This window comes from Falco cherrug, chromosome 2 (genome assembly GCF_023634085.1).
Source record: "Falco cherrug isolate bFalChe1 chromosome 2, bFalChe1.pri, whole genome shotgun sequence".
Lineage (NCBI taxonomy): Eukaryota > Metazoa > Chordata > Aves > Falconiformes > Falconidae > Falco > Falco cherrug.
In genome coordinates this window covers 2,547,602-2,574,070 of record NC_073698.1, presented here as the reverse complement: position 1 = coordinate 2,574,070, position 26,469 = coordinate 2,547,602, and the positions used below count along the sequence as shown (strand labels likewise).

The following is a 26,469-nucleotide window of genomic DNA, read 5'->3' as shown; positions in this document are numbered from 1 at the left end:
TCCCCAGCTATCTCACTTAGTCTCATAAAAGCTATTACAAGCCTGCCATCATTTTATTCCTGCTGCTAAACCTGGGCTGAAATTAATGAGAAGATAGATGTCTAAACACCTGCATGGTATTGCTACACTGGGAACCAGGCTTGTATGAGAAACAACAGAGATCAGGAGCTGACTGAGCTGCAAAATGAATATTAAACAGAAATAGCTGCACAGCAATATTTTACGCTTGTTACTGAGTTTGACTTCAATGCTGGTGGAAAAAAAATAAATCCTAGGCAATGCAAGAACTCCAGGAAATTAGCATCTTCCCCCAGCACAAAAGCCTCATTTTTTAAGAGGCACAAATGAGTTCTGGGCAGAAACAGAAGAGTCTGTGAGTACTTCTCTGTACTTGCCATTTGATATTTCCCACCAGTGTCTACAAAAAGTTCAGAGGACAAGTTCCACAGCAAGAAAGTGATACATTAAAAATTGCCATTTTAAAAATAGGAAAATAGATAGGAAAGAGCCTTGGGAGCAAAAGATGAGCTCCTTGTTTTCCTGCTGTGCTGCGGCTGCCGAGTTACGAATCTGTTACGCTTTACTGCCATAAACTAAGAAGCATCAGCTCAAACACACACAGAGGCAAAAAGAAAAGGAAAAATGTCAGAGCTCTTACAGCTCTGAGCGGCTCAGAGTCAGAGCTCTTACAGTCTTCCTGGGCTGAGCCCAAAACAACTCAAGCGATAGAGTAAAACCTGGGGCCAAGAACCAGCCGAGGACTCGCCCCAGGAACAGGAGGGGATGTCAAGTGACCTTGACAATGGGACAGAGCCTGAAATCAGTGTGACAATGTGAAATTCAGCCACCACCAGTGGGAAGTTGCACACTTCATGGGGAAAACCAGAGCATGGTTTCCAAAGCGAGAAGTCCCTGGGCAAGCAGCGGGGTGGTAAGGACGGAGCTGGGCTTGGGGCAGACCACAACCCTGATGAGCTGGCATTACAGTGCCAGTACCAGAAAAGACCTGCCTAATTCTGAAGCTTGGTAACAGCAGCATTGCACACAAGACACGGGTATTATTATTCAGCTCTGCTTGGTGCTGAAGTGGTCTCAGCCAAGTACCACACCGGGGTTTGGGCACTGCAGTCTCAGGCAGAAACTGAAAGAATTCACATGAACCAGATCAGTAAGAAAATAATGACACTAGGTTTGTTTTCTTGAATAAACAGGGAACTAGAAGGGTAAACACACGGCTTCTGTCAGGAGGGAAAAGGCTTTTCCGAAGACCGGGGATTTGTTTCTCTCTGTGACTACCAAAGGAAGGGTGAGGAGCTTAGTTTGCAGCACCGATAATTCAGCTGGGAATTAAGGGAATTCTGAGTGACAGTAATGAAACACTAGAAGCAAGGAAGTCACGGAGCACCCTTCACCAGAGGCTTTGATGAGCAGGTTAAATGAGCAGCTCTCAGAAACTGCCTGGGTCCTGGCTCTGAGCACATATTCCTGCAGCCACACCATGCTATGGTTTGACGGCGAGCAGGTCGTGCACCACACAGTGAGCACGTACCCTGCCAGAAGCACGAGGCCACAGATCACAGCTGCAGGAGTGGCTTGGCACACGCCGCTCGCCACCGGCACGTGTTTGCCATCACCAAGCAGCATGCACAGCACGCGTGCACCACGCATGGCTTCTGCATGCTCAGCTGCCCTCAGCTTTTCTGAGTAACACAACACAAAAACACATCCAGATGTGAATCAAAAAGCTGTGGGACAAAACACATGCCTGAGCAGCGCACCTGGGGAGAAAAAGCATGACGAAGTTCACTGTGAATAGAACACACTCCTTTTGGCCCCAAGCTGTCTGCTAGACACCGAGAGCATGGATCAGACTCCCAGTGAAAGCAGGGAAGACAAAAATAATCCAGAGAAAGGCAGTTTTAGGACGGCACAGGCTGTGTTCAGGAAGCATGTAGGTGCCAGGTCTCCCTGTGGCTGCAGGGGATGGGGCCCTGTCTCCCCAGACACCCCCCTCCAGCTTTACCTTCTGCACCACAAAACCTCCAGCTGATCACCTCTTGCTGCTGAACACCACGGAACAGGTGCCAGCAGCGTATCCCATGGAAGTTGTGGTATGGGCTTAGGTAGGATGAATGCTCTAAATACATCCCGAAAACTAAAAACCTGATTTGCTAAGCCGTTTTCTAACTCTAGGGTAATTTCCCCAGGAATAAATGAAAGCTACAACACAAGAGAGATCCTGTGTTAGGAGCAGCAGAGAAATAAACAAAGATGCTCAGCGCTACAAGGCTTCAAGGAGAAAACCTTAGGAAGTCTCTCCAGCCAGTGTGGTAACGGAGTCAGGGTTAAAAATACACTTGAGTCTTTCTGCAGAAGGCAGCTGCAGAGAGCACAGAAACAACTTGGATGAGGAGTGGAAGGTGGTGACGGCAGCAGCACTGCTCTGGCACACATCCTTATGCATGACTACGGGCAGAGCCTCAAAATCTGCTTAACCCAGTCCAAACTCCCACGGTTACAGAAGGAGAGTCCACCCTTCAGCTGCTCCTACCCACCACCTCCCACCTGCTCGTGCAAGCAGTTGCAAGGCGGTACAGTCCACAGCAATAAAAGCAATTCCTTCTCGGACTGACAAGAAGCACAGCTGGACAACAGGTATGCCAGCGCAGGGCCAGCAACACAAACAGCAGTTGGATGGCCCTCTTAAATCAGCATAACCCAGCTGCAAGCCTGCGCCTTCCTGAACTCAAATTGAATAAGACTCAGTACCAAAGCTCCTGGGTAAGTTTCTCACCAAGAAAGTTCTGCACAGGCCCAGACTTTGCTAAATTAAGAGCTGACAGGCAGCCATCCCAAACCCAACACCACGGAGAGGCACCAATCCTGTCCTTGCTTGCAGGACAGACTCAGCACCCACAGTCAGCATGAAGCACAGTGGCCCCAGCATGTTAGAGGTGCTGCTGCTGTGGACAGACACCTGGACACTGGAAACTATCATGCAGGTGGCAGGTCTTGGTGTAAACACTCACCCACATGTGATGAAGTTCAAGCCTACACCTCACATGAATGTGTCCCACACAACTGGAGAAGGGTTAACTCCCTCCTTCCTGGGGCGGCGCTGGACCAAAGCTGATGGCTACAAGAAGATCCGATGACTCACACGCCAGCCTGAGGAAGAATGTGCCCAGCTTCAGTGCCACTGTCTGGGGTTCAGCTGGGAGCAGCGAGAGCTGCCCACATCCTCAAGGGCTGTTAAAAGAGGAAGCCAGCACAGCCCAGGCTGCTACTTGTAGGCAGCTACTGTCCTTCAGGCCGACTTCTGGTCTGCCTTGCACGGAGCGCAGTCAACACGCTGGATGAAAAGGATGCTGTCCAGACCTTGACAGGCTTGAGAGATGCAAATCTCATTAAGTTCAACAAGGCCCATTTCAAGGTCCTGCACGTGGGGCAGGGCAATCCCAGGCACAAATACAGGCTGGGCGGAGAATGGATTGGGAACAGCCCTGAGGGAAAGGACTTGGGGGTGCTGGTGGATGAAAACCTCAACATGGCCCAACAATGTGCACTCGCAGCCCAGAAAGCCGCCCGTGCCCTGGCTGCATCCCCAGCAGCGTGGCCGGCAGGGCGAGGGAGGGGGCTCTGCCCCTCTGCTCCCCTCTGCTGAGACCCCCCACAGCGCTGCATCCAGCTCGGGGGTCCTCAGCATCAGAAGGACACGGACCTGTTGGAGCGGGCCCGTCGGAGGCCACGGAGCTGGTCAGAGGGCTGGAGCCCCTCTGCTGTGGGGACAGGCTGGGAGAGCTGGGGCTGTGCAGCCTGGGGAGGAGAAGGCTGCGGGGAGACCTTAGAGCAGCTCCCAGTGCCTGGAGGGGCCGACAGGAAAGCTGGGGAGGGGCTTTGGGCAAGGGCAGGGAGTGGTGGGACAGGGGGGAATGGCTTGAAGCTGAGAGAGGGGAGATTTAGGTTGGACATGAGGAAGAAACCCTTCCCCGTGAGGGCGGCGAGGCGCTGGCCCAGGCTGCCCAGAGCAGCTGTGGGTGCCCCATCCCTGGCAGGGCTCAAGGCCAGGCTGGACGGGGCTGGGAGCAGCCTGGGCTGGGGGGAGGGGGCCCTGCCCGGGGCAGGGGGTGGGACTGGCTGGTCTTGAAGGTCCCTTCCAGCCCAAACCCTTCTGTGATTCTGTTCTAGGATTTAAACCTTTTGGCTGCAGTGTCCCATTACCAGCAAGAGGCACGCTCCCTTTCCAGGCTGCCTCTCTGCAGACACAGTCCCTCCCCAGGAGCGCTCTGGGCCAAGGCAGGCAGCAATCCCTGCCCTCATGGCCTCAGGGAGAGATACGTAGGTGGTCTCACCACCTCCACGTCATATTTAATAGGACAGAAGGGCAGCGAGCACTGGCTGTCTGGAGAGGACCATGGCTAGAGCGTGCACAGGGCTGACAGGAAAGGTCGCAGCCTCTCTTTCCTCAGGATCTCCCACAGACCCCACCAGGCAGCCCCTGCTCAGCGCGTTACCGCTATCACCCCATTAGCTTCCCTCATTCTCCCCCAGCTCCAGGAGACACACACAGTCAAGTCACCACCAGTCTGCATCTCTAGCATTTAAATCCTCCCTTTTTCTTTTTTCCCTTCTCTGCAGCTCAGAGCTATTTCATAAGAGAGCAGCAGCACCTTGCTGTCAAGCAGGGAGATGTTCGAGAGGGAAACAGTCTGTTTGGTGTTGCTTTAGCCCAACCGCAGCAGAAGTAACAGAACAGGTTCAGAAAAGGAACTGAGAAAAACCGACCCCACTCAAGCAATGACAGAGCGCTTCCCTGACTAGGGACAGCAGCTGGAGGATTAAGGAAACAGCAACTAGAACATCTGATTGACCTTTAAGGAAATAAAAAATGTTTGCCAGAACAATGCAGGCAGCAGGAGAGCGCCCAAAGGCCAGGCAAACAGTAGCCAGGGCAGTGGTTAAGGGCAAACTGCGTACAGGAGAGATGGCAGCTCCCAAGGACTCCCCCCACCCCAAAAGGAGCATCAGCATTCAGTGCAGCTCTCTGCCCCCACCAGCTCCTCTCTAACTGCCTCTCTGTGTCGCAGGGAACGTACGCCCTCTTCACTCTTCCCCAGGAGACCAGATCAGGCAGGAGTGCTGATTTCAACAGCACTCATGTTTAGGAGTGTCTCAGAGAGAAGCAGCAGCAAAAGCATACTACAAGAACAAGACTGCAAGGTCCCCTGGGAGCTACTCCTGTTTACACAGGGAAGCCGTAACAGTGCATTACCCACTTACGCCCGCTCCCAAGAACTCGCCTCATGACGCTCAATGAGCAAAGGCTTGTTTGAGTGACAGCACATTGCTGACCTGGCTGCAGAAGACATGCTCCACTTTGAGCAACCCTGGGGCAGCGTGAGATGGGCAGGAGCAGCAGCAGAGGGGAAAGCACCCTATCCATCCCACTGAAGTTCTCCAGCGAGTAAGTGAGAACAGACAGGCACAAGAATCTTTGTAACTTCCCCAAACCCATCCATTACGGTCTCAACAGCAACTCCTCAGCAGATTTTTGCTGCCAGCCCATGCCTTCCCCACACACCTGCTGACACCCCAACACATAATTTTTCAGTTCTCACTAAACTCTCTCTGCCCCATCCGACAGGTGAGGTTAGCATGTTCTGCCAGAGGGATTCTGCTTCTTCATCAACCCTGCCCCAGGCCTTGCAACTTCTGAACTTCCCAAAAGTCACTCGGAAAGAGGATTTTTGTAGTCAAAAGGCCCTGTCACCTCAGAGTCTTTCTGGTGAAATTTCTTGGGTGGCACAGCCACCAGGACTGGTGATCAGACACAACGGCCTTCCCTTGGAAGCAGAGAGCACCCCTTCCCAACATATGTGCAGTGGTGCCTTATAAGAAAAACTTCTAAGACAAAGAAGCAGAAGAAATATGTTGTGGTGGACTGAAAAACAAGATGCAAGGGTTCAAGCCTCACCTCTAGCACAGTCCCAGATTTGCCATGACCTCGACACACCTCCTTTGCAAGTTACGGGAACTAGTTCAGCCCCTCCACGTTTACCTTAAGCTCCAGTCTTCAAAATGACACAAAACAAGAGACACCCTACTGAGCTAAGCACGGCTGCCCCAGCAAATACAGGGTTCCACTTACATGCTCTGTTTTACACAACAAGAGCCTTCAGAGAGTTCTCTGGAAGGAACTGTGCGCAGGAGGTGTAGGGCTCACAAACAAGGCACCAGCCTCCAGCTGCTACAATTCATTTTTAATCAAAGAAGCCATTCCCAAGAAACCACTGCTCATTCCTTTCACATTCCACATTTTATTGAGTTTGGCTGGATTAAAGGGTTAGTTGTATGGTACATGAATTCAATAAATATTTAAGAACTGAATGGTGAAGCCCCATCGCATTAGAGCAGGGAGTTAAGTACATGGATAAGTAAAAATGTATTACTTCGAAAAGATCCAATAACTAGCTGCGGTGGATAAATGTAGCTCTCCAAAAAAAAAAAGATTGTGTGTGTGCTTCAGAAGGCCTTCTAGCCAAGGGCAGCATGGAAGCCCATTACCAGAAAACTGATAAATTAAGAGTAGGTTTTCCATGCAAAATAAAATGCACTGCAACAGTTCTGCCATCCCCTGGTCAAAACTGAAAAGGAGTATTTACCAAGTGCAATGCTCTGCCTTGTCAGGCTGGGATGGAGATGAACTCTCCAGGCAGCAACACACCTACCACCAGTTTGCTCCTTGAAAAAGCTTTTTGAAAAGGGAACAGGAGGGGACAAGGAGTAAGAAATGGTGGGAGAAGGGTCTCATTGGCAGATGGGCATACACTCCAGCTTTCTAACCTTAACATAAATTGCTCCTTTGCCATGACAGGCAGCACAGCAAGCATACGACACACCCAGCCTAGGGATGTTTTCTTGCTGCCTGTCTTTCACAGAAAAGAAAAAAATACCATTCAGGTCTGCTTCTTTCTCTGAAGACACAAGTAACAGTTTTTAGTAAATGAAAAGAACTGTCTGAAGACCCCAGGACTGATCTTTAAGGTAAGTGCCATTAGCACTTCCCCTGTCTGTTCAGAAGTCCTGCCTATAGGGTTCAATGTAAAACCATGCAAGAACACTTAACTTTTCAGAAAGCTCAGCTACAAAAGCAATATACAAACTTCTCATGCACCCTATCCATACCTGTGCACCAACCCCCAAGTGGATGGGGAAGCTACAACAACACTATTGTGATTGCCCCTCCCTGCCACAGTTCCAGCAAGCCACTACATCCTGAAGTAACACTAGTTGTTTCTATCTTAGAAAGACTCCAGGCAGGTGAAATGGCTTTGCTGGTACTGCAGGGTAGATCCATTAGGAGCCACACATTATACACTCATCCCGGTTCTCCAGGGAACACACCATGGCTGCTTTATTCCTCTCCTTCTCTTCCTCTTCCCTGGAGGCCTTCTCTCGCTCTCTGAGTTTCTCTTTGTTCAGGGTGAACTGGATGGGGTTAGCAGCTGGTTTTGTCCTTAGATAGTACATGCCAGTCTTCAGACCCTGCAGAGCAAAAGCATGAGTCTAAGAGCTGGAATCAGCTGGAGGTCAGGCGAGTAATACAGCCAAACTCTGAACTGCTGAGGCTGACCTCCCTTAGCCCATACCGCTGTACTGGCCTCAGAGTCACATCTAGCAGTAGCCAGGACTAATGGGAGCAACGCTACAAGCATCCACAGCTTTACTGCTTTGGAGAGATGTTCCACTAGTAACACCAGATTCATGGAAGGAAACAGCCGTTTACCCTTCTAAGAATCAGAGAGACCAACTTTTCATGAAAGAACTTAGCAGCCTGCATCTGCTCTCTGTTCTGAACACGCCTCCCACCCACCCCTCCCAGATACCTGCTTCCACCCATAGAAGTGCATGCTGGTGAGTTTGCCGTAGTTGGGTTCTGCAATATGGATGTTGAGAGACTGGCTCTGGTCAATGAAAGCGCCTCTGTCTGCTGCCATCTTGAGGACAGTTTTCTGGGATATCTCCCACACTGTCTTATAGAGCTGTTTCAAGTCATCAGGAATCTCAGGTATATTCTAAAAGGAAAAGGGAAGAATTTTCCAATGCAGTGTAACCAGTGACAGCCCAAATGTTCACTTTTTTGAAAAAATTTAACAAATACTATTTGATTTTATAAATCGGATTCTTCACCAATTGCTGAAACTTCAGCAGTCCTGACCAGAACTAAGGCTTTTTACAGCCCAACTCTATCACTGAATCCAAGCATCCCGATTCTGAAAGCACACAAGCGTAAAGAAACCTCAGTTGCTGAAAGAGGACAGCTTCTTCCAGGAAATTTGAGAGAAAAAGCTGTTTGCAAACAGACCATTACTGTTTTGCCCTGAATAGGTCTTACAAAAAGCAACCCAACAGCTAGTACTCCCTCAAACTTCAAGGTGGACGCACTTTGTTAGCACGCATGATACCAAGCGTAACAGCCACAGTAGCATTTCAGACTCCACAGCATAAATGATTCATCCCACGCAGACTTCTACATGTAACTTCTGGATCTGGATGTCACATACTCAGCTACTCCCTGCTACAAAATTACCCCTTTATAATCTTTATGATAAATGGGAATCCAAACATTTGCAGAACCTGCCTAAAGTAAAGCAGCCTGACTCAGTATTTGTTCTAGCAAACCAGCACATTTCCATTGGCCTTCTCGATCACACGGGCAGGCTCCAGCAGGAACAGATTATCACTGAGCTCAGGCACATCCCCTCGTATTTCTAATGGAAATGCCACACATTGCAGCTTTTCCTCCACAGGCTAGCTGAGTCACTCATACAGCAGACCTCAAAAGCACTCCGCAGCAAAACAGCCCCCCTGCCAGCACCTCACAGACTAGTTGAGTCCCTGCACTTTTCTCCCTGTTTCTCACACGTACCTGGATAGAGCCGTTGTGGGCAATGATTTGGTTTTTCATCCCCTCATTCCACAGGCCCCTCTCTGTGAGATCTTTCAACAAGTGCGGATTCACCACCTGCAAGGGGCAAAGGCCAAAGAATGAAAGCACTGTATATTCTCATCTATACGCCCTACCTTATGGTGCAGCTACACCTTCCCAGGGGAGGCAAATCCAATGCACGCAGTTTGTAAATGGTTAAGTAAGACCTTGTATGGTACTGACAAAGTTTGACTTGTCAGTCAGCACTGAGGCCAGACTAGGCACCAGGTTAAAACAAGGTAACAGTTGTGAGATGCTGCTGGCCACAGCAGATGACAACAGAAGGCTGGCTGCAATGCCTAGCTGGCACCAGCCCGGGGCTGAACTAGTAGGACAGTAATGGGAGAAGCTACTAGACATTACAAACGAGAAAGGGCAGTGTATGAAACTCCCCCGCATGAAGAACGCCAAGAGATGTGAAAGGGAGAAATTTGGGTTTACCAGGGCCGCTGACCACAACCTGAATTACTAAATAAGTAAAATCACTAGGACTGCGGTCAGAAGGGGAAAGAACAAAAGAGGTGCAGGCTGTTTATCTAGGAAGAAAAAACAGTGAACTTTTGCTTGCTGGGACTGGGGACAACTGTCCAGCAGCCCTGCACCTGACCTGCAGAGCAGGTTAATAAACCTGTTGTTCTGACCTCACTACACACGCCTGATTTGATCCTGCAGTCAGGAGGAAATGGGAGTGCTTTCTCTAACATCGATGAGGGGACACCTCAGAGGGGACGGACAGACCAGACCCCCCAACAGTTAGATATTCCCCTGGCCTCACATAGAGGTCTTTGCTAATTCCAGCCTCCAGAACTCATATTGTTTCTCCTTCCTGAACAGCAGACCCCTCTGCATCTGCAAAGCTTTTACATGACCTCTTCAGATCTCTTCAGCACTTTACATACAATACAGCTCTTTCTTCAAGACTGTGCAAAGCAGCACTGTGGCCTCAGTTACTCTTCCCATAGCATGCATGTCCCTTCAATAACTTTAGTAATCATCATTCGTTTAGCAATTTCTCCTGCAGGCCATCTTGAAGACCTCATAAAGGTTTTTTCCAGTCAAAAGCAGCACTTCTTTACAATTCTGAGTATTCCACAATGACTGCTGTGGAATAAGCAAAACTGTACTACTACAGTATGTAGTACAGGCCTGACGTTCCCCTTGGTGCTTTTGGCCTTCAACATAAACATCCAACTGAACAGTTACCAAGTGTGTGGCCTCCATCTTGTCTTCCTAAGCAGCGAAAGTCATAAAAGATATGAAAACAGGAAAGCTCTTTCACACAACATACCTGAAACTCTCCTGAGAGGACTCTGCGTGTGTAGATGTTACTGGTGTAGGGCTCAATGGATTCGTTGTTGCCCAAGATCTGAGCAGTGGAAGCAGTTGGCATGGGAGAAAGGAGAAGGCTGTTTCTGACACCATATCTAATAACAATAGTCAAGAGTTAGAAAGCTTCGACCATGTGAGACAAGACAGAAAAGACCCAAGAACAACAGAGTTTATATACTGTCTGCAAAGAGCAAGAGGGCCAGTATAAGGAACTCTGGGCTCACACGCTCAGAAATCTCACTTCTCAGTAACCTGCAAACCCTCAGATTACCTGCAGTAAAAAAAAGGAAGCTCCACTAAACTTGTAACGTGGGTCAACATGGAAGTGTAACTAAAGCCTTAGCTATTTTTGCCTTTAATCAGAGGCTTTCCCAAATTATTTAGTCATGAGAAAAGGCAGAGGAAAAAAACCCAAAAAATCTGTCAGGCACTCCACAACTCCACAGCACTCAGGCAAAACCAAAACGAGCAGCCCACGAAGAGCCTGAGAACTCTCCATACACAAGACAGAGACAGATTTACTGAATTTTAAAATTAGAGCCATACAAATTGAAGAAATTCATTACAGGCACTTCAGCTTTAACAATTCCTTTAACAATTTAACAATCTTCAGGATGTTCAAGGCTCAGCTGCTTTTCCATGTCAGCTCCCAAAGAGCTTTTCCATGAGCTCCCAAACCCAACTGACACTGTCCCAACTCATCACTACATTTGTTTAACAGGTACACAAACCATTCTGCTGATACATTCAAGATGAAGTAAGAGCTCACCTAAACCAGTCTAGGGGGTGGGCTCTCTCTGGCTTGGGAAAAAAAAAAAAAAAAAAAAAAAAAAAGCAAGCAGCTAGCCATCCACAAAACAGTTTTGAAGAAAGATCTACTGGGGCAAAACACATAGGACCATTTTTACCCTTCTGCCCTTTTGATTTTAGTCAGAACACAACGAATGTATTTTACATCTAATACAAACTGTGTAAGACTACTCACTTAGCAATCTTCTCCTTTAAAGCCTTCCAGTCCCAAAGATCAGATGGGGTGACCTTCCACATGTCATACTGAAGAATCTGAAGAACACAGGTATTGTCCACATTAGACTGCACTCTTTTCTCCACACTATAAATCACATTGTAAAATGACCTGTTATTCCTATTAACTATTCTCTACAATTCAGCTTCAGCAAAGCTCCTCTATCATAATCTTACACTCAATCTTTTAATTGTGCTAAAGATGACAGCCAACACAGGATGAGCCTTGCTTTTCTTTTATTGCTCTCTGCACCTCAGTTTAACTTACGCATTTCTTACTGCACTTAAGAAGCCGTATTGTGGAGGAAAACTCAAGCACCATTTGTACCGTTGTGACATTATCAGCCTAAGGTGTTTCAGTCATACATCTTCTGTATCAAAGGCCAGGCACAGTCACATTACCTGCTTTTCATAGCTTTGGCACTGACACACGACAGCTCCTGGTACTTACTCCTTTACTGACGGGAGAACCCTCATACGTTTCGTACGGTCCTTGCTCCTTGGCAAGTTCACAGCTGGCTTCCAAAGCACCATAATAAATGGTCTCAAAAATCTGCTGGTTCAAGCGCTGGGCCTCAGGACTTTCAAAAGGGTACCTCATCAAAATGAAAGCATCTGCCAGGCCCTGCACACCAATGCCAATGGGACGATGGCGTCTGTTGGAACGTTCAGCCTGCGTGGCATTCAAGCAAAGAGAATAATTACCTTTAGCACAACTACATAGAATCATAGAATAAATAAGGTTGAAAAGGACCTCTGAAAGGAATTTTTCATCCATACCATTGCCTTAACTTTTGAGCCATCCATTCTCTTGCAACAACCTGCCTTTCAACTCTGCCCAGTTCCCCACTGTTTGCTGTTTGGTGGGGCAAGACTTTGATGACCCAAATTAATTTTGTTAGAAGTGATCACCAACCTTAACTGCTCAACCTGACAAAGGAAGCCATGATATAGAAGTGAACACTAAGCACTTTCTGAAAAACAGGCCCGTGAAGACATTTCATAGAACAGAATCAGAGAATTGTTCAGGTTGGAAAAGACCTTTAAGAACATTGAGTCCAACAGTAAACCTAATACTGCCAAGTCCACCAATAAACCACGTCCCTTAGCACCACGTCTATGTGTCTTTTAAATACCTCCAGGGATGGTGACTCCACCACATCCCCATGCAGCCTGTTCCAGTGCTTGACAACCGTCTCAGGGTAGACATTTTTCCTAATATCCAGTCTAAACCTTCCCTGGTGCAGCCTGAGGCTGTTTCCTCTTGTACTGTCACTTGTTACCTGGGAGAAGAGCCTGACTCCCACCTGCTTACAATCTCCTTTCAGGAAGTTGTACAGAGCGAGAAGGTTCCCCCTGAGCCTCCTTTTGTCTAGGTTAAACAACCCCAGCTCCCCTAGCCGCTCCTTATCAGACTTGAGCTCCAGCCCCTTCCCGAGCTCTGTTGCCCACCTCTGGACACGTTCCAGCACCACCATGTCTTTCCTGTAGTGAGGGACCCAAAACTGAACACAATATTCGAGGTGCAGCCTCACCAGTGCAGAGTACAGGGAGACAATCACTGTCCTGGCCCTGCTGGCCACACTGTTTCTGATACAAGCCAGGATGCTGTTGGCCTTCTTGGCCACTTGGGCACACTGCCGGCTCATGTTCAGCCAGGCTGTCGACCAACATCTTCACATCCATTTTCTCCCAGGCAGCTTTCCAGCCACTCTCCCCAAGCTTGTAGCATTCCACAGGGTTGCTGTGACCCAAGTGCAGCAGCCAGCACTAAGCCTTGTTTAAACGCATGCATTCAAATTGTATACGCTAGAAAAATCTGATCCTCATCAGGTTTGGCTTCACACTTTGGGTATTTGTTTATTTCCTCCTCCAACACCCAGCTCTGCCGCTTGCCTTTCTATGTTCTTGCAATGCAACAAACCCTGCTCCCATTCCTCTTCAACAATTGCCAACTCTCTCCCCACTTTCCTTCCAGAAAGCAGCCTATGCACCCTCCAAAAGTGCATAAAACCAAAAAGACCGAGTTACACCTTGGGATCTTTCCAGCACTCTTTTCTCTGTTCCGCTTTCCAGTCTATTCCTAGTGCTGTTCTGTGCTTTATGGAAATCCTCACACATGAAAAAATTCCAACTGCAGAATCATCTCAAGGGGAGGCTTTTTCTACAACTGCTTTGCTAAGGAACCATTATGGGTTAAAGCGTAAGAAGCCACTAACAAGGGGTCACAAATGCAAACAGGTAGTTCATGGAACTCCCAACTATTTGCCAAAACAGGTTTACAAAATCCCTCACTGATTGCTTCCGCCCAAGACTGAACTGGGATCGCTACAGAACAGCGGGCCCTTTGTCAGCAGACACTTGGCATGCCTTCAGCCCTGTATCAGCTCAGCACTGCACTCACCTCTGGCACAGGGTAGTAGTTGATATCAATGATTTTGTTCAGGTTTCGGACAATAACTTTAGTGACCTCAGCTAGCTTCTTGAAATCATACGTATGCTCTGAAGTGACGTACATGTTCAGGGCTATAGAGGCCAAATTACAAACTGCAACCTGTGGAGAGAAAACAGTGAAAACAGGCATGCCAGCCAAACACCCCATGCAAAAAACCCACAATCTCAGTTCCAGAACACACCCTCTATCCAAACTATATGGAAACAAAAGGATCAAGCAACCTATAAGGTGGGGAAAAAACACTCCTCGTTTCCATGTTATCTTAGGAGTTGTTAAAAAGGGGTGACAACAATTTTAAAAGCATTAGTAGAAGTCAGTATCACAATAAAAATTCAGTTCTCTGGCCTGGTCAATCTTATCGCCTGCAAGCCATCCTTACATAAATGAAGCCTAACGATTTCTTTTGTTACTAGAATCTGCAGCTGATCTGAATATTAGGGCATTTTCTAACATGAACATTAATTCCAATCCCAGAAGAACTGAAAGACGTCAGCTACGATTTCTTACGCAGTGCAGGCAGGCAAGATGACTCTCCACCTCTTCTAGACTACTCAGGATTTTATGAATACTGAGTAGTTCAAAAAGCGTGAACTAAAGAACTACTAGGGGCTCAGGCAGTAGAAACTGATATGCTCAGTTACAGCAGCCTCAAGAGCTTTACTGCACAAGAAATTCTCAATGATGTACTCCTCATTTCTATGTTCTTCCTTTGCCTTTCTTTTTTGTTCACAATGCTAACATAACACATCCACAGAGCACCAAGATTAGGGTAGTACATAGGGAACTCAGGGGGAATTGTTACTAATACATAGGCCTGGAGGTAAGAGAGGCATGGTTTTACCAAATCACTAGCTGAAGAGATGCTTACATCAGCTACCAGCAAGCCAAAGAGCTCACTTCTCCCTCACACTTTCAGAGGTTCGCTTCAGTGGGTATCTTGTTTTATACCAAATCCTCCATGGGACTTGGAAGGGAGGGGAAACCCACACACAGTTAGTGGAAGAGCTGTAAGTACTTCAGTTGAAACATTCCCAGAATTTTCTTAGCTACCTGTTCCCTTCCCCAACCAACAGTCAGATACATCTTACCTTATGGAGACAGGCTGGGAGAGCTGGGGCTGTGCAGCCTGGGGAGGAGAAGGCTGCGGGGAGACCTTAGAGCAGCTCCCAGTGCCTGGAGGGGCCGACAGGAAAGCTGGGGAGGGGCTTTGGGCAAGGGCAGGGAGTGGTGGGACAGGGGGGAATGGCTTGAAGCTGAGAGAGGGGAGATTTAGGTTGGACATGAGGAAGAAACCCTTCCCCGTGAGGGCGGCGAGGCGCTGGCCCAGGCTGCCCAGAGCAGCTGTGGGTGCCCCATCCCTGGCAGGGCTCAAGGCCAGGCTGGACGGGGCTGGGAGCAGCCTGGGCTGGGGGGAGGGGGCCCTGCCCCTGGCAGGGGGTGGGACTGGCTGGTTTTGAAGGTCCCTTCCAACCCAAACCATTTCATGATTTTATAATATTCTAGAAACCTGCAACAAGAGCATGCACAGCTTTCCTAAACACTACAAGTTCCTGTTCTCCACCTACCTCATCTTTGCTGGTATACTCCACTATTTCTGTACACAGATTGCTGCATTTGATGGTCCCCAAGTTCTGCTGATTGCTCTTTCGGTTGCAAGAGTCTTTGTAGAGCATGTATGGTGTGCCAGTCTCCGTCTGTGATTCAATGATAGCGTACCACAGCTGCTGGGCCTTCACCACTCTGCGGACACGGCCTTGCTTCTCATAACTGCAAGAGGACAAATGTTGCTTAATAATTCCCAGGCTCTCCAAAACCAGCAGTGAAAGACAGTAATTTTTAACACAACATCAGGTTCTCAGGCAGGCAAGACCCCATTCTCTTCTGAACTAGCCAGAAGAGTATCAGCAGGGTATCAAGACTGTCCTTGTTTAAAGAAAACAGAAATCTTTCACTGTAACATCCTACGCAACTACTTCAAAACAAAGCCATCGACCGCATTAAGCAGGGATCACTTCAGAATTTCCCTTTAACAAGCTAAAACAATCATACATACATCGTTCTATCTCCAGCAGGTCAGAGTTTGAAGCAAACAGTAAGCAGACATTCCCCATCTTTGCCCTTTTACCATCTGATAACAGAATTCACTGACCACTTACGAGCCACCACCACCAACCCGTGCATTGGCTCCCAGACACCACACTCCAAGGACAGTTCTGTGAATGGGTGACTACTACTTAAAAGTCTATTCACTTTTCTTACCTCTCATATAGTTTCTCAAATTCCTCTCCCCAAACCTCATCTAGGCCAGGACACTCATTTGGACACATTAAGGACCAGTCCTGTAAGAAGGAAAAACATTCAGAGAAAATCTTTAGGCACCTCATTAACTAAAGGCATACAACTTCATCAACAAATCCTGCTGTAAACAGGAACATGCAAATTACACTTCCCCTGCTAAGAATCCAGGAACCAACTCTGCCAGCAGACGTGGGGAAGGTGTTTTATCAGACTAGTCAGATTTAAAAAGGAATGATACAAATAGTTATGACCAAACTGCATGTTTAGTCCTGAAAGGACTGGTTCTCAAGACGTAACCTGTTTTAAAGCAAACACAAGCCATCATAAGCAGATCAATTTACTGAGAAGATTTTGATGCTTTAAGAAAATTCCAGAGTAAAAATTTAATGTAATAGTGTAAGTACATAAGTCATGGGCTGCCAGACTAAACATCGAAGCAAAGTATCCCACTGGAGTTCTCCAACTCCACTGTCTACCTACACAGCCTACTTCTCAAATATGGTGCAGCAGCTCTTTCAAGAAGCTCCTTTGCTGCTAGGAAGACAGCTCTGCAACCTTTCATGAACTCCATCCCAGGGCTGGTCACCTGTTCCTCCATTACCAGGCCTATTCTGCACCAATCAAGCTTCTTACCTGGTTGGTTTCAACTCGCTTCATGAAGAGATCAGGAATCCAGAGGGCAAAAAAAAGGTCTCTGGCTCGCTGCTCTTCTTTCCCAGTGTTCTTCTTTAAGTCAAGAAACTCAAAGATATCCAAATGCCATGGCTCCAGGTAGATGGCAAAAGCCCCAGGTCTCTGTTACATAAAACATAGTCAACATCAGAACACATTGCCCTTGGAAAGCAAATCTGCACTGCTCCCGACTGCACACAATACCATAAACTAATTGGAGGTGAGTTTTATACTCTCATTAAAGCAATTTCAGTATTTTTTGCATTACTGTTCTCTCACCTACTGCAACTGGGCCACGGTATTAGTTCCAGATTCTCAATAAAAATTATTAGTAACAAAAATACATATCCTCTGTGTAAACAAGAGCTTGATAAATCTTGGATTTACTTATTGTGTCATGCCTCCATTGGACTGTGTGAAGACAAAGGATCAAGAAGCTTTCTACAGCCTTATGCCTTAATTCACTACAGGGCATTCAAGGACTGACTAACAACCAGTGCAAGAGGCTGCTCTAACATGTGCGTATCATGTACGGGCATATACCAAAAGACATACCTGCAGGATAAAATGCATAGTGAAAGGGGAACACCAGAATGTCAACCAGGGGGGGAAATGCCCTATTTTAATTGTGTTTCATCTACAACCACTGCATCACTCACTGACGTTACTGGGTCAATCCTTCACAGATGTGGAACCTCCCTCTCTGACCTGAGGTTCCCTTCTTGACTTCAATTTAAGGGGAAGCCAGTACCTTGTTTCCACCTTGATCCACATAACGGGCAGTGTTGTTGTAGACCCTCAGCATTGGAACAAGCCCATTGGAATTTCCATTTGTCTGCAGAGGCACAGGAAAACCATCAATACTGAAAAGCAGCTGCCTGAAGAGATGGGCCTACATTTTCTGTATGTCTTCCAGCAGTCTGCAAAACTTTTATGCTGAAAGCTAGGGACTGACCACCCCCATCAGTTATTTGGTATTCCCTTCCCCACACCTTTTTTACCAATAGACAAAAATATATATATCGGCTACTGGTCCCACAGTTTAAAAAGATGTACCTCCTAACTTCTTCCTCTACACTGTGTAATCTAGAGGTTTGCAGAGGTTACATATGCTGTGACAAAAAAAACCAAACACACATTCAGAGATGATCTTGGGCAGTTAAAGACGTACAAAAAGGAAAAGAGCTAATGCACAAGTCTCTAAGTACATCTCTAGGTTGCTCATACATAAATAAGCTGGAATTGTCTGATCAAACAGTGGAATAAGATCCTCTTTTTAGAAGGACTTCTATTAGGAGGCCAAAACACAAAGGAAAACCAACCTTTTTGCCTTAGAGCATACTGGAAAGGGAAGGACTACTGAGCTAGACAAGCTGCTGTGTTAAACTGACTGGTAGAAGCAGCATTGATCTGGCAACCAAAATACAGAGATTTCCTGAAACCAAGAGGTTAACCTCTGCTGGGAACACCATCTGCACGCTCACCCCAGCAATATAGCTGCCCGTGGCTCTGATACAGCTCACAGCAAGGCCAATCCCACCAGCAGACTTTGAGATCAGTGCACACTGCTTGAGAGTGTCATAGATTCCTTCAATGCTGTCATCCTTCATGCACAGCAGGAAACAACTAATGAAAACAAATAGCTTTAGCATACAAAGATTAAAACAAAAAGTCAAGAAGTATTTCACCGAGGCTGCAGTAAAACACAGGTAAACACTGAATCTTTAACATGCTATGCAAAGCAAATAAATGAAGCAAAACCATAGGTTGCAAAGTGGAATACAGGATAGTTTTATAAAAACATCATGAGCAATAGTTGTATTACCTAAACGTGTGTTGTTGAAGCAAAAGGTTTTTAGAGTCTTTTCAGTTATGCTTACTACTTTTAGAAGGTTTTAGAAAACAATTACCAAGATTTGTTTTGTAATCTACAGAAGACTACGCACATAGGTACCTTTTAAATAAAATATAGTCATGTAAACATTACCATTGGCTTTAGAAGCTTACAGAAACCTATGTATTTTTCCCCAAAGACTACACTAGGTAACAGGTTAAATTTGACAGCAACTTCTCAAAACTTCATAGAACAATCACAAAAACACAGCTACTCTTTTCAGAAGATGTGAAACTATTTCATTTGAACAGACCCGATCTCCAAAACTTTATCTTCTCCCAGTTATGCACTAAGCAAACTTGAAAGCCAAAGGTACCTGGAAAGTTGAGGCCGGTTGGTACCTGCATTGAATAACGTGGGGGAGGCATGGGTAAACCACCTTTCAGAGAGAAGATTGTAGGTTTCAATTGCAGCATCAATGTCATTTTTGTGGATCCCCACCGATACTCTCATCAACATATGCTGAGGACGCTCAGCAACTGAATGCAAAAAGCAAAGAAGAAAACAGAATGTCGGTGTGACATTTACTATTGGTACAGACAGACGTAGAGGTCATGGCAATAAGCTACAAACAGCATGCAGTGGGCCACTTGAGAGCCATAGTTTTCATAGAATCACAGAATAAACCGGGTTGGAAGGAACTCCAGGAGGTTGCCAGTCCAATCTCGGGCCCAAAGAACAGTCAGCTGAGAGAGTCAGAGCAGTCTGCTCAGGACATTACCCAGCAGAGTTTTTCAAAACTCAAGGACAAGGACCGCATAACCCCGCTCAACAACCTGCTCCAATGCGTGACTGTTCTCATGGGGCACACGGAGAAGCGAACACACAGCTGTACTAACAGTTAAAATCCAATCAAATATCCAAACCTGCATCCAATTGCTAAGTTTATTATATTACAATTAACCTCTCATCTTTCCGGTGTCCTAGGATTTTCATGCTAAGGACCTGCAATAACTGGCACAGATAGCCCAGTAGCTCTTTCAAGTTTAAATTTATTAGAAAGTGCTTAGCGTTATGAAACAAGTCCACAGCGGGACACGACCTGCTTCATCTTCTACATCCCAGATAACAGGTAGCTTTCAAAGCACAAAGGTCCTTAGAACAGAGAGGTGAAGTACAGCTGTCCAGGTCACACTGCCATTATTTGGAACACTCAAGTAAATTTGCCACAGTGCTGCTCTTTAATGATCAGCTGTTCCCCTTGCAAGCATACCACTGCCACCAAAAAAATGCTAGATTCTTAGCCTAAGGAAAGAAGTTGCACATGCCCAGAGAAAACCTACTACGAATGTTTTGCTATTTTTTTTAAAAACAGTACATGGTGCTTTTACCGGAATGCTATAGGGAAAGCTGTGAGGTAGCCTATTTACCTCCTCAACCCCTAGTCTGAGCCATGCATGGTCTTGATTTTAAATACTATTTTAAGTTGATACAGACAGTTCTTACCTTTTGAGTTGATTTTCAGCAAGTAGGAACGTTCTAGAGTCTTAAAAAGAGGGAATGAATTTTAGTAGACAGACAGTTTTTAAAAAAATCCTATTAACTCCAAACTTAAGTATCTTCATGCTCCTTAACCTGGGCTTCAACAGAAGCACCAGCCCTGCACTCCAGTCCCCCTCTTGTTAATGACATAGGGTATTAGGTGACTAATGACTGAAAAAAAAAACAAACAGAAGTCCACTGTGAGATTCCAACACTGAGGAGTCTATACTTTGGATTATGGAGTGGTAGTAGTGCGTGCAGTTGCAACATTCACCGCTACCTCTCAATGCACAGTGAATGAAGGGTAGAAGAAAAGGGAGTTCTTGTTCTCCACAACCCTGTCCCTTCTTAAAGTATTGTCCGTTGTGCCACAAGCATGCTTTCCAGACAACCTGTATCACAGTCTGCAGTGCTGGGTGTCGAACACACAAAATTAGAAATATGGCAATGCTGCAACTAGAGCAGATGCTTGGATTAAGCTTGGATTACATCAGTAATTAGAGGATGTCAAGAATTTCATACCTATATACATATAGAAACACACACACGCATTCAAGGTCCCCTCCTTCCGTCCTTGCCTATGCTGCTTCCACAGCTGCTCTGCTCTTGACACGCACTAGACGTTTCCTCATTGCAGACTACTTCCCCCAGACTAGAAGGCACCATATCAGATGTGTCAATGGAAACTCTAGGTGAAGACCCCCAGTTCTTAGATTCACAAGAACTACCTGAAGTACCCAGTGCTATGGAATTGTGAAATACTCTCCAGCTAACTCTCCAGAGAGCCCACTGCATCGCACACTAAAACAACTAGGCAAAGAACAGTATGTTGTGAGGGGAGCAGGAGGAGCAGATGGTGGGGGCACAGCAGACTGGACCGGTTGTCGGAGAGATGTGCCAGCAGCATGGAAGAAGACAAATGCGTGGGATGACACACTGAGAACAACTGTTACACAAAACAATGGGGAAAACCCAAAATCCCTTTTTTGGTTTATTAAAATTTAGATTACTTCCTTGAGGAATTGCATGAGCTGGGAAGCTTTCAACAACATTCAGTTGCTATTTACTGCGAAACAGTTAGAGCCCAAGAGTTAAAATACTACAGCAGCCAAGGGTACACAATGAGGCCAAGAAGAAAGTACATGATTCACCTAGTTAGGCAGCTGCTTTGTGCAGGTACTCTTCGTTTTTTAACAAACTCATTAACGTCCCACCTACTCCATTTGCCCTCCTTGCCCAAATCTAGATGGTTCCACAACTATTCTCACTCTTCCCACAAGACTCAGCTCCAGGACAGTATCAAAACAGCTGTCTTCATTATCATGAGTAATGTGCTTTTTACCTTAAAACCAAAATAGTTGTAGGAGAAGTCTCTGTCATAGATAATGGCAGAATTCAGGCGCTGAAAGGAAATAATACAGAGAAAAATTTACATTTACAGCCTTTTTGTGCCTCACGTTAAGGTATAATAATGCTATCATTGTTTGGCATTTCTGGCCTCAAAGATCTAGTGAAACTGACATCACATCAGAGGAATAAAGTAGGGAAGAGCACTTAGCTTGAAACAACAAATGCACAGTTTTAACAAATTTTTTCCAAGTATAATGCACAATTGTTGGCTACATCTTAATGAAATCTAACTAGACACTAAGAAACACAACATAGAATGAAAATACAAACGTGACTTCCTCGTAAGCACAAAGACCTGAAAAAACCTGAAGTCAGAAATCAAACATCAACTCCCCCTTTTGTGCAAACAAAACAGATTGCTACATCAAAAGGTACTTTTCCTCAAAATTAATCGGTTCCGCTGATCATGACTACAAGGACATCCAAGAAGATTCTAATTCAGAAACATCCTTACATGAAGGAAATTCCTACATCCTCTCTTTTAAACTCTCCAAAACAGTGCAATTACCACCTGCACTGGTTTCTGCATTGTCTTTCTGTCCTAAAGCAAACATGGCTCACTTAAAAAATAAGAAAAATAAATTATTTGAACTAGTTCACTGAATTTTTAAAACTGAAAAAGTGAAAAAGTGAAAAAACCATTACATACATCTTTGTTGGCCAAAACTATGTCTAGAGTTTCTTTGGAGACCATTGGTGAGTGCTTCCCATTGTGAGGGTTTATGTAGTTGTAGAGATCATCCATCACATCTGCAACAGAAAGGTATTTAAAAAGAAGGACAACCACACACATATATGCATCACCTGCCATTTGTTTTTAAGGATTTAACAGGCAGGACTACCCATCCTCTAAAACAACGCCCTCCAGCTCTACAAGCGTGAAACTTTTGTTCTATTTGCTCAGTACTATTACTAATCTGTTAACTTTAAAAATGCACTTCTCTTACAATGCTTTTTTAATAGAATTTATAACACATAACAAATGGAAAAGAAAGTGGGTGCAACCTAATTTCAATCAGTTACATTTTTCATCAATCTACTTATACAGATACCTTTCACAAAACAGGCAATTTCATATTCCTTGTGACACGCCTAAGACTCATGTTTTCCATCTCCATGGCATTTTTAGTTAGCCTGGGTACTTAGTAACTTCTGCTTCAGAAAGAGATTTCCCTATTTATATCCCCTGAAACTCCTACTCCCTTTCTGACTAATTGCTATGCAAGTGCCCCTGAAGAGACTTACCACTGAATACTTTCTTAGTTTCTTTGTGCAAATTGGACACCGCAATCCTTGCTGCCAGGATAGCATAGTCCGGGTGTTTGGTGGTCAAGGTTGCGGCCGTTTCAGCAGCCAGTGTATCCAGTTCCACCGTTGTGACACCACTGTACAGCCCCTGAATCACCTTCATGGTGATCTGGGCCTGAAAAAAGGAAAATTCTAGAGGTTAGCTACCTGTTGTTGAGGAAAAAAAAAATCCTCATGTTTCAACCATTTGAGATGTAAGATGTGCTTCACTATAAGCAGTACCATTCACCCTGTTTGAATAGAAAAGTGAATTAAAATACCAAACCCTCTCAGTGAGGTACTGACTCCTAAAATTTCAAAATAATACTGGGGCAGAAGGGAGAGTGAGGAAAGCGTGAAGAAAGCAGAAACTGCCAATCCAGAATCATTAACAGTTTTTATTCTGCACTTTCCTGAAGGCTAGGATAGAGTAGCAGCAAAGTTCATAAGGAAAAAAGCGAGATTAAAACAGTACTTGCTTGGAAGTTTTGAAACTCCAGACGAAGCTTGACTTTATCAGTTTCTGAGACATGGAAGCACTATGTTTAAAATCATTTCATGACAAGAACGAAAAAAAACCCAAGCCTGGAAGGGATACAATAGCTTTTGCTTCATGGCTTAAATTCATCTTCATCTGCCAGTTAGGACCTTTTGTGGGAAGACTTTTGCATCTACCATCTCTAAAGTATGTTCTGCTTTTCTCTCAAGCATTTAGCACTGATCTCTACAAGGAAGAGTATATTCTATACTGGAGATGGGAGGTCTGATCTAGCGTGGTAACTGCTGAATGTGCTGGAATTGTCAACAGCCTCACAAAACCAGGACCTGTAATTTTCAAACCTTACCCTCTGAAAGTAAGCACATGAGGTCAGGGATTTCTAGCATTGGCTTGTAAAGCACCTGGCACAAGAAGATCCAAGTCCAAAAGGAGAAACTCAGTTCCAGGAAGAGATGTCACACACTACTGCAGACTAAATAAGAATGCGGCACTTTGTGTAAGATTAGCTTCATTATTAAGACAGGGTTATTAAGAGTCAGGAGGAATAGGAATCTTGCTTCTGTCCTACGTCACTGAGATCAAGTCAGTATACTTTGTGTTTCAGTAATCAAGTCACTAACGCTCCTCCTCCTGCTCTCTCTCCATGGCTGAAGAGCGCTACTTTCTGGTGCAGAATGAATGTCAAGATATTTTACAGATGCAATTTAAGAAAATAGATCAATAGAGATGTGAAAAGCCTAAGTTGACAACTCCAGAATGAACACACTGGGTCTGCACATCTGTGTAAAAAAAAAAAAAAAAAAAAAAAAAAAAAAAAAAAGTCTCACAGAGATCGGTGGATCCGCAAGGGAGTCAGCCTCTGTACAGGCTTTGGAAGGAGAAGCTTACACAAGTGCACTCAAACAAGCTTACAACATGCACTCAAAATCGTACACAGCTCGAAAAAACAAAGTAGGGATACTATAATGACAGGGGGATATTGTCAGACAGAAAGGGCACCTTATTTTATGATGAGAAGATCAAGAGCTACTTTCCATATAGTATTGCTCAGAATTTGCAGACTGAAATAGAGAGCAGTGTACCAAAACCAAAATATGTGAATTGGAGCAACCAACAATTCTTTTTTAAGCACAAGAAGCTAAATTGCTTCAACGTCTAAGGTAAAAACAATTTACAATAGGTAAACTGATTTTTCTCCCCACCACCCTCAGACTCTGTACCTGTGAAGCAAAAAAACCTCAGAACACAAACAATTAGAAGAAACACATTGTGAATGCATTTGCCCAGAATTCCTGTGCAGGCTGCCATGGCTGGCTTTTGCCAAGGAGAAGAGCTGGGTAACAATTGCTCACCACTGTCAGCTTTTAGCAGCTATCACCCAAGAGGCAGGGAACAGGACAGCAGGAAAAAGGACAGACTCACAGGATCGACGAAGTCAGCATTGAGGCCATAGCAAAGCTTCTGGATGCGCGACGTGATCTTGTCAAACATGACGCGCTCTTGACGTCCATCTGTTGGAGAAAAGGTTGCGATCACAACAGCTCCCATTACAATAAAGAACGAGTTAAGCACAGTATCCTCCTAACCTAGCACCTCACACAAGAGGCCAGCCCTCTTTTAGGGAAGCCTGGGATGGGAATCACCAAGGACAACCCGCTTATGTTCTCTGTTTAGGCCCAAGACTACCCCTCCACCCCAGCATGCTCCTGCTGCAGATGATCTACTCCACACGGGACCCCTCACTCAGAGGCACAGGTCTCAGTATCGTGAGGAAAAACAGGGACCTCCCACCACTTCAAGAAGGGTACAACTACGCGCTACAGGGCCAAGAAATTCCCACCCCACTACACCTAAAACTTTGCATAAATGCAATTCTCGGGACCACCGCTGCAGATGGGGAACCCAGGTGAGGGCCACCTTAGCCCCCCTGTCCCCCAAAGACTGGGGTTTCCTCCTCTGGCCGAACACTCTCCTTTGATCAAAGGTGTGGGGACCAAGCCCAGACCACGTTGCCATGGTGGGTGGAGGATGTCTCCCAAAGCAAACCGAGGGGTCTCACCCCTCACTCTCAGTGTCATTGGGGGAGCTTCCTCACTACTCCAGGGTCCCTGCAATGCAGATGGGGTGCTATCCTCTCACTCTTGGTGCCATGCAAGCTGCCCCCAAAGCACAGGGGATCCCATCCTTCCACATCCCATGAGGAACCCTCTGAAAACAGAGTAGGGGTCCCCATCTGCTCACTTTAAGTGCCAGAAGAAGGACCCCCAAAGCAGAGGGGGTCCCATCCCCTCACACCAGACACCATTAGAGGGACCCACCCAAAGCCATGGGGATCCAGTGTCCACTCACATCAGGCGCCACGAAAGGGATCCCCCAAAGCAGAGGGGGTCCCGTCCCCTCGCACCAGATGCGAGGAGAAGGACCCCCCCAAAGCAGAAGGAGTTACCCCACCCCCCTACACTCGGAGCCATGAGAGAGACCCCCACCCCAGAGGAGAGGGGCGACCCCATCCCCTCCCCTGCGGTGCGGAGGGAAGTCCCGTGCCCGGCCGGTGCCCCTCCACGGCGGAGGGCTCTTCCTCACCCCGCTTGACGACGTGCATGGCGGCGGTCGGCGTCCCGGGTCTCTCAACGGCTCCTCAGCGCCAAGCGCGGTCCAAGCGCTTCCCGCTCCCGCCAACTGCACTGACCCCGCTGCGCCGCCGTAGCGCTCCACCCCTCCGGCTGAGGCTCAGGGCGACATCTTGCCTCCGGGCACTGTCTCCGTCTTTGTGCTCTTCCCCCCACCGCCAACGACTTCAGCGCTGCCTTTCACCGTTAGCGCAGACTCCTCCCTTCCTCCATCCCTACCTTCCCCCGACCCCTTCTCCCGGGAAACACCACCCCGCCGGGGAACAACACCCCGCTTGCCCGCTTCCAAGATGGCGACCGACGGCCCGCCTCCCACGGCAGGAGGCGGTGGGACGGGAAAGGGCGGTGCACGCCGGCTCCAGGGCGGGACGTATGGAGCCCGCCAAGGGACAAAACGCCCTCATCCTGCGATAAGCAATATAGCAGCAACAATAGCAATTACAATTATGATAAAGCAAGGCCCAGTTTCGGAACGAGAGGCGGTCGCCCCCAACCCCCTTT

At 46.5% G+C, this 26,469-nt stretch overlaps 1 protein-coding gene across 1 annotated transcript; it reads right to left on the bottom strand.

Annotated features, from left to right (window-relative positions):
* Positions 1–6,297: 6,297 nt before the first annotated feature.
* RRM1 (ribonucleotide reductase catalytic subunit M1) lies at positions 6,298–26,240 on the bottom strand. Its single transcript, XM_005433897.4, has 19 exons — positions 25,922–26,240; positions 24,761–24,849; positions 22,798–22,975; positions 22,202–22,302; positions 21,485–21,544; positions 20,107–20,146; positions 18,977–19,139; positions 18,251–18,392; positions 17,518–17,601; positions 16,728–16,889; positions 16,056–16,135; positions 15,362–15,563; positions 13,746–13,895; positions 11,793–12,014; positions 11,304–11,380; positions 10,278–10,413; positions 8,930–9,025; positions 7,887–8,075; positions 6,298–7,545 (listed from the first exon to the last, which is right to left on the bottom strand). The coding sequence occupies exons 1-19, from the start codon at positions 25,938–25,940 to the stop codon at positions 7,357–7,359; spliced, it is 2,379 nt and encodes a 792-aa protein (XP_005433954.1). The 5' UTR covers positions 25,941–26,240; the 3' UTR covers positions 6,298–7,356.
* Positions 26,241–26,469: the final 229 nt, after the last annotated feature.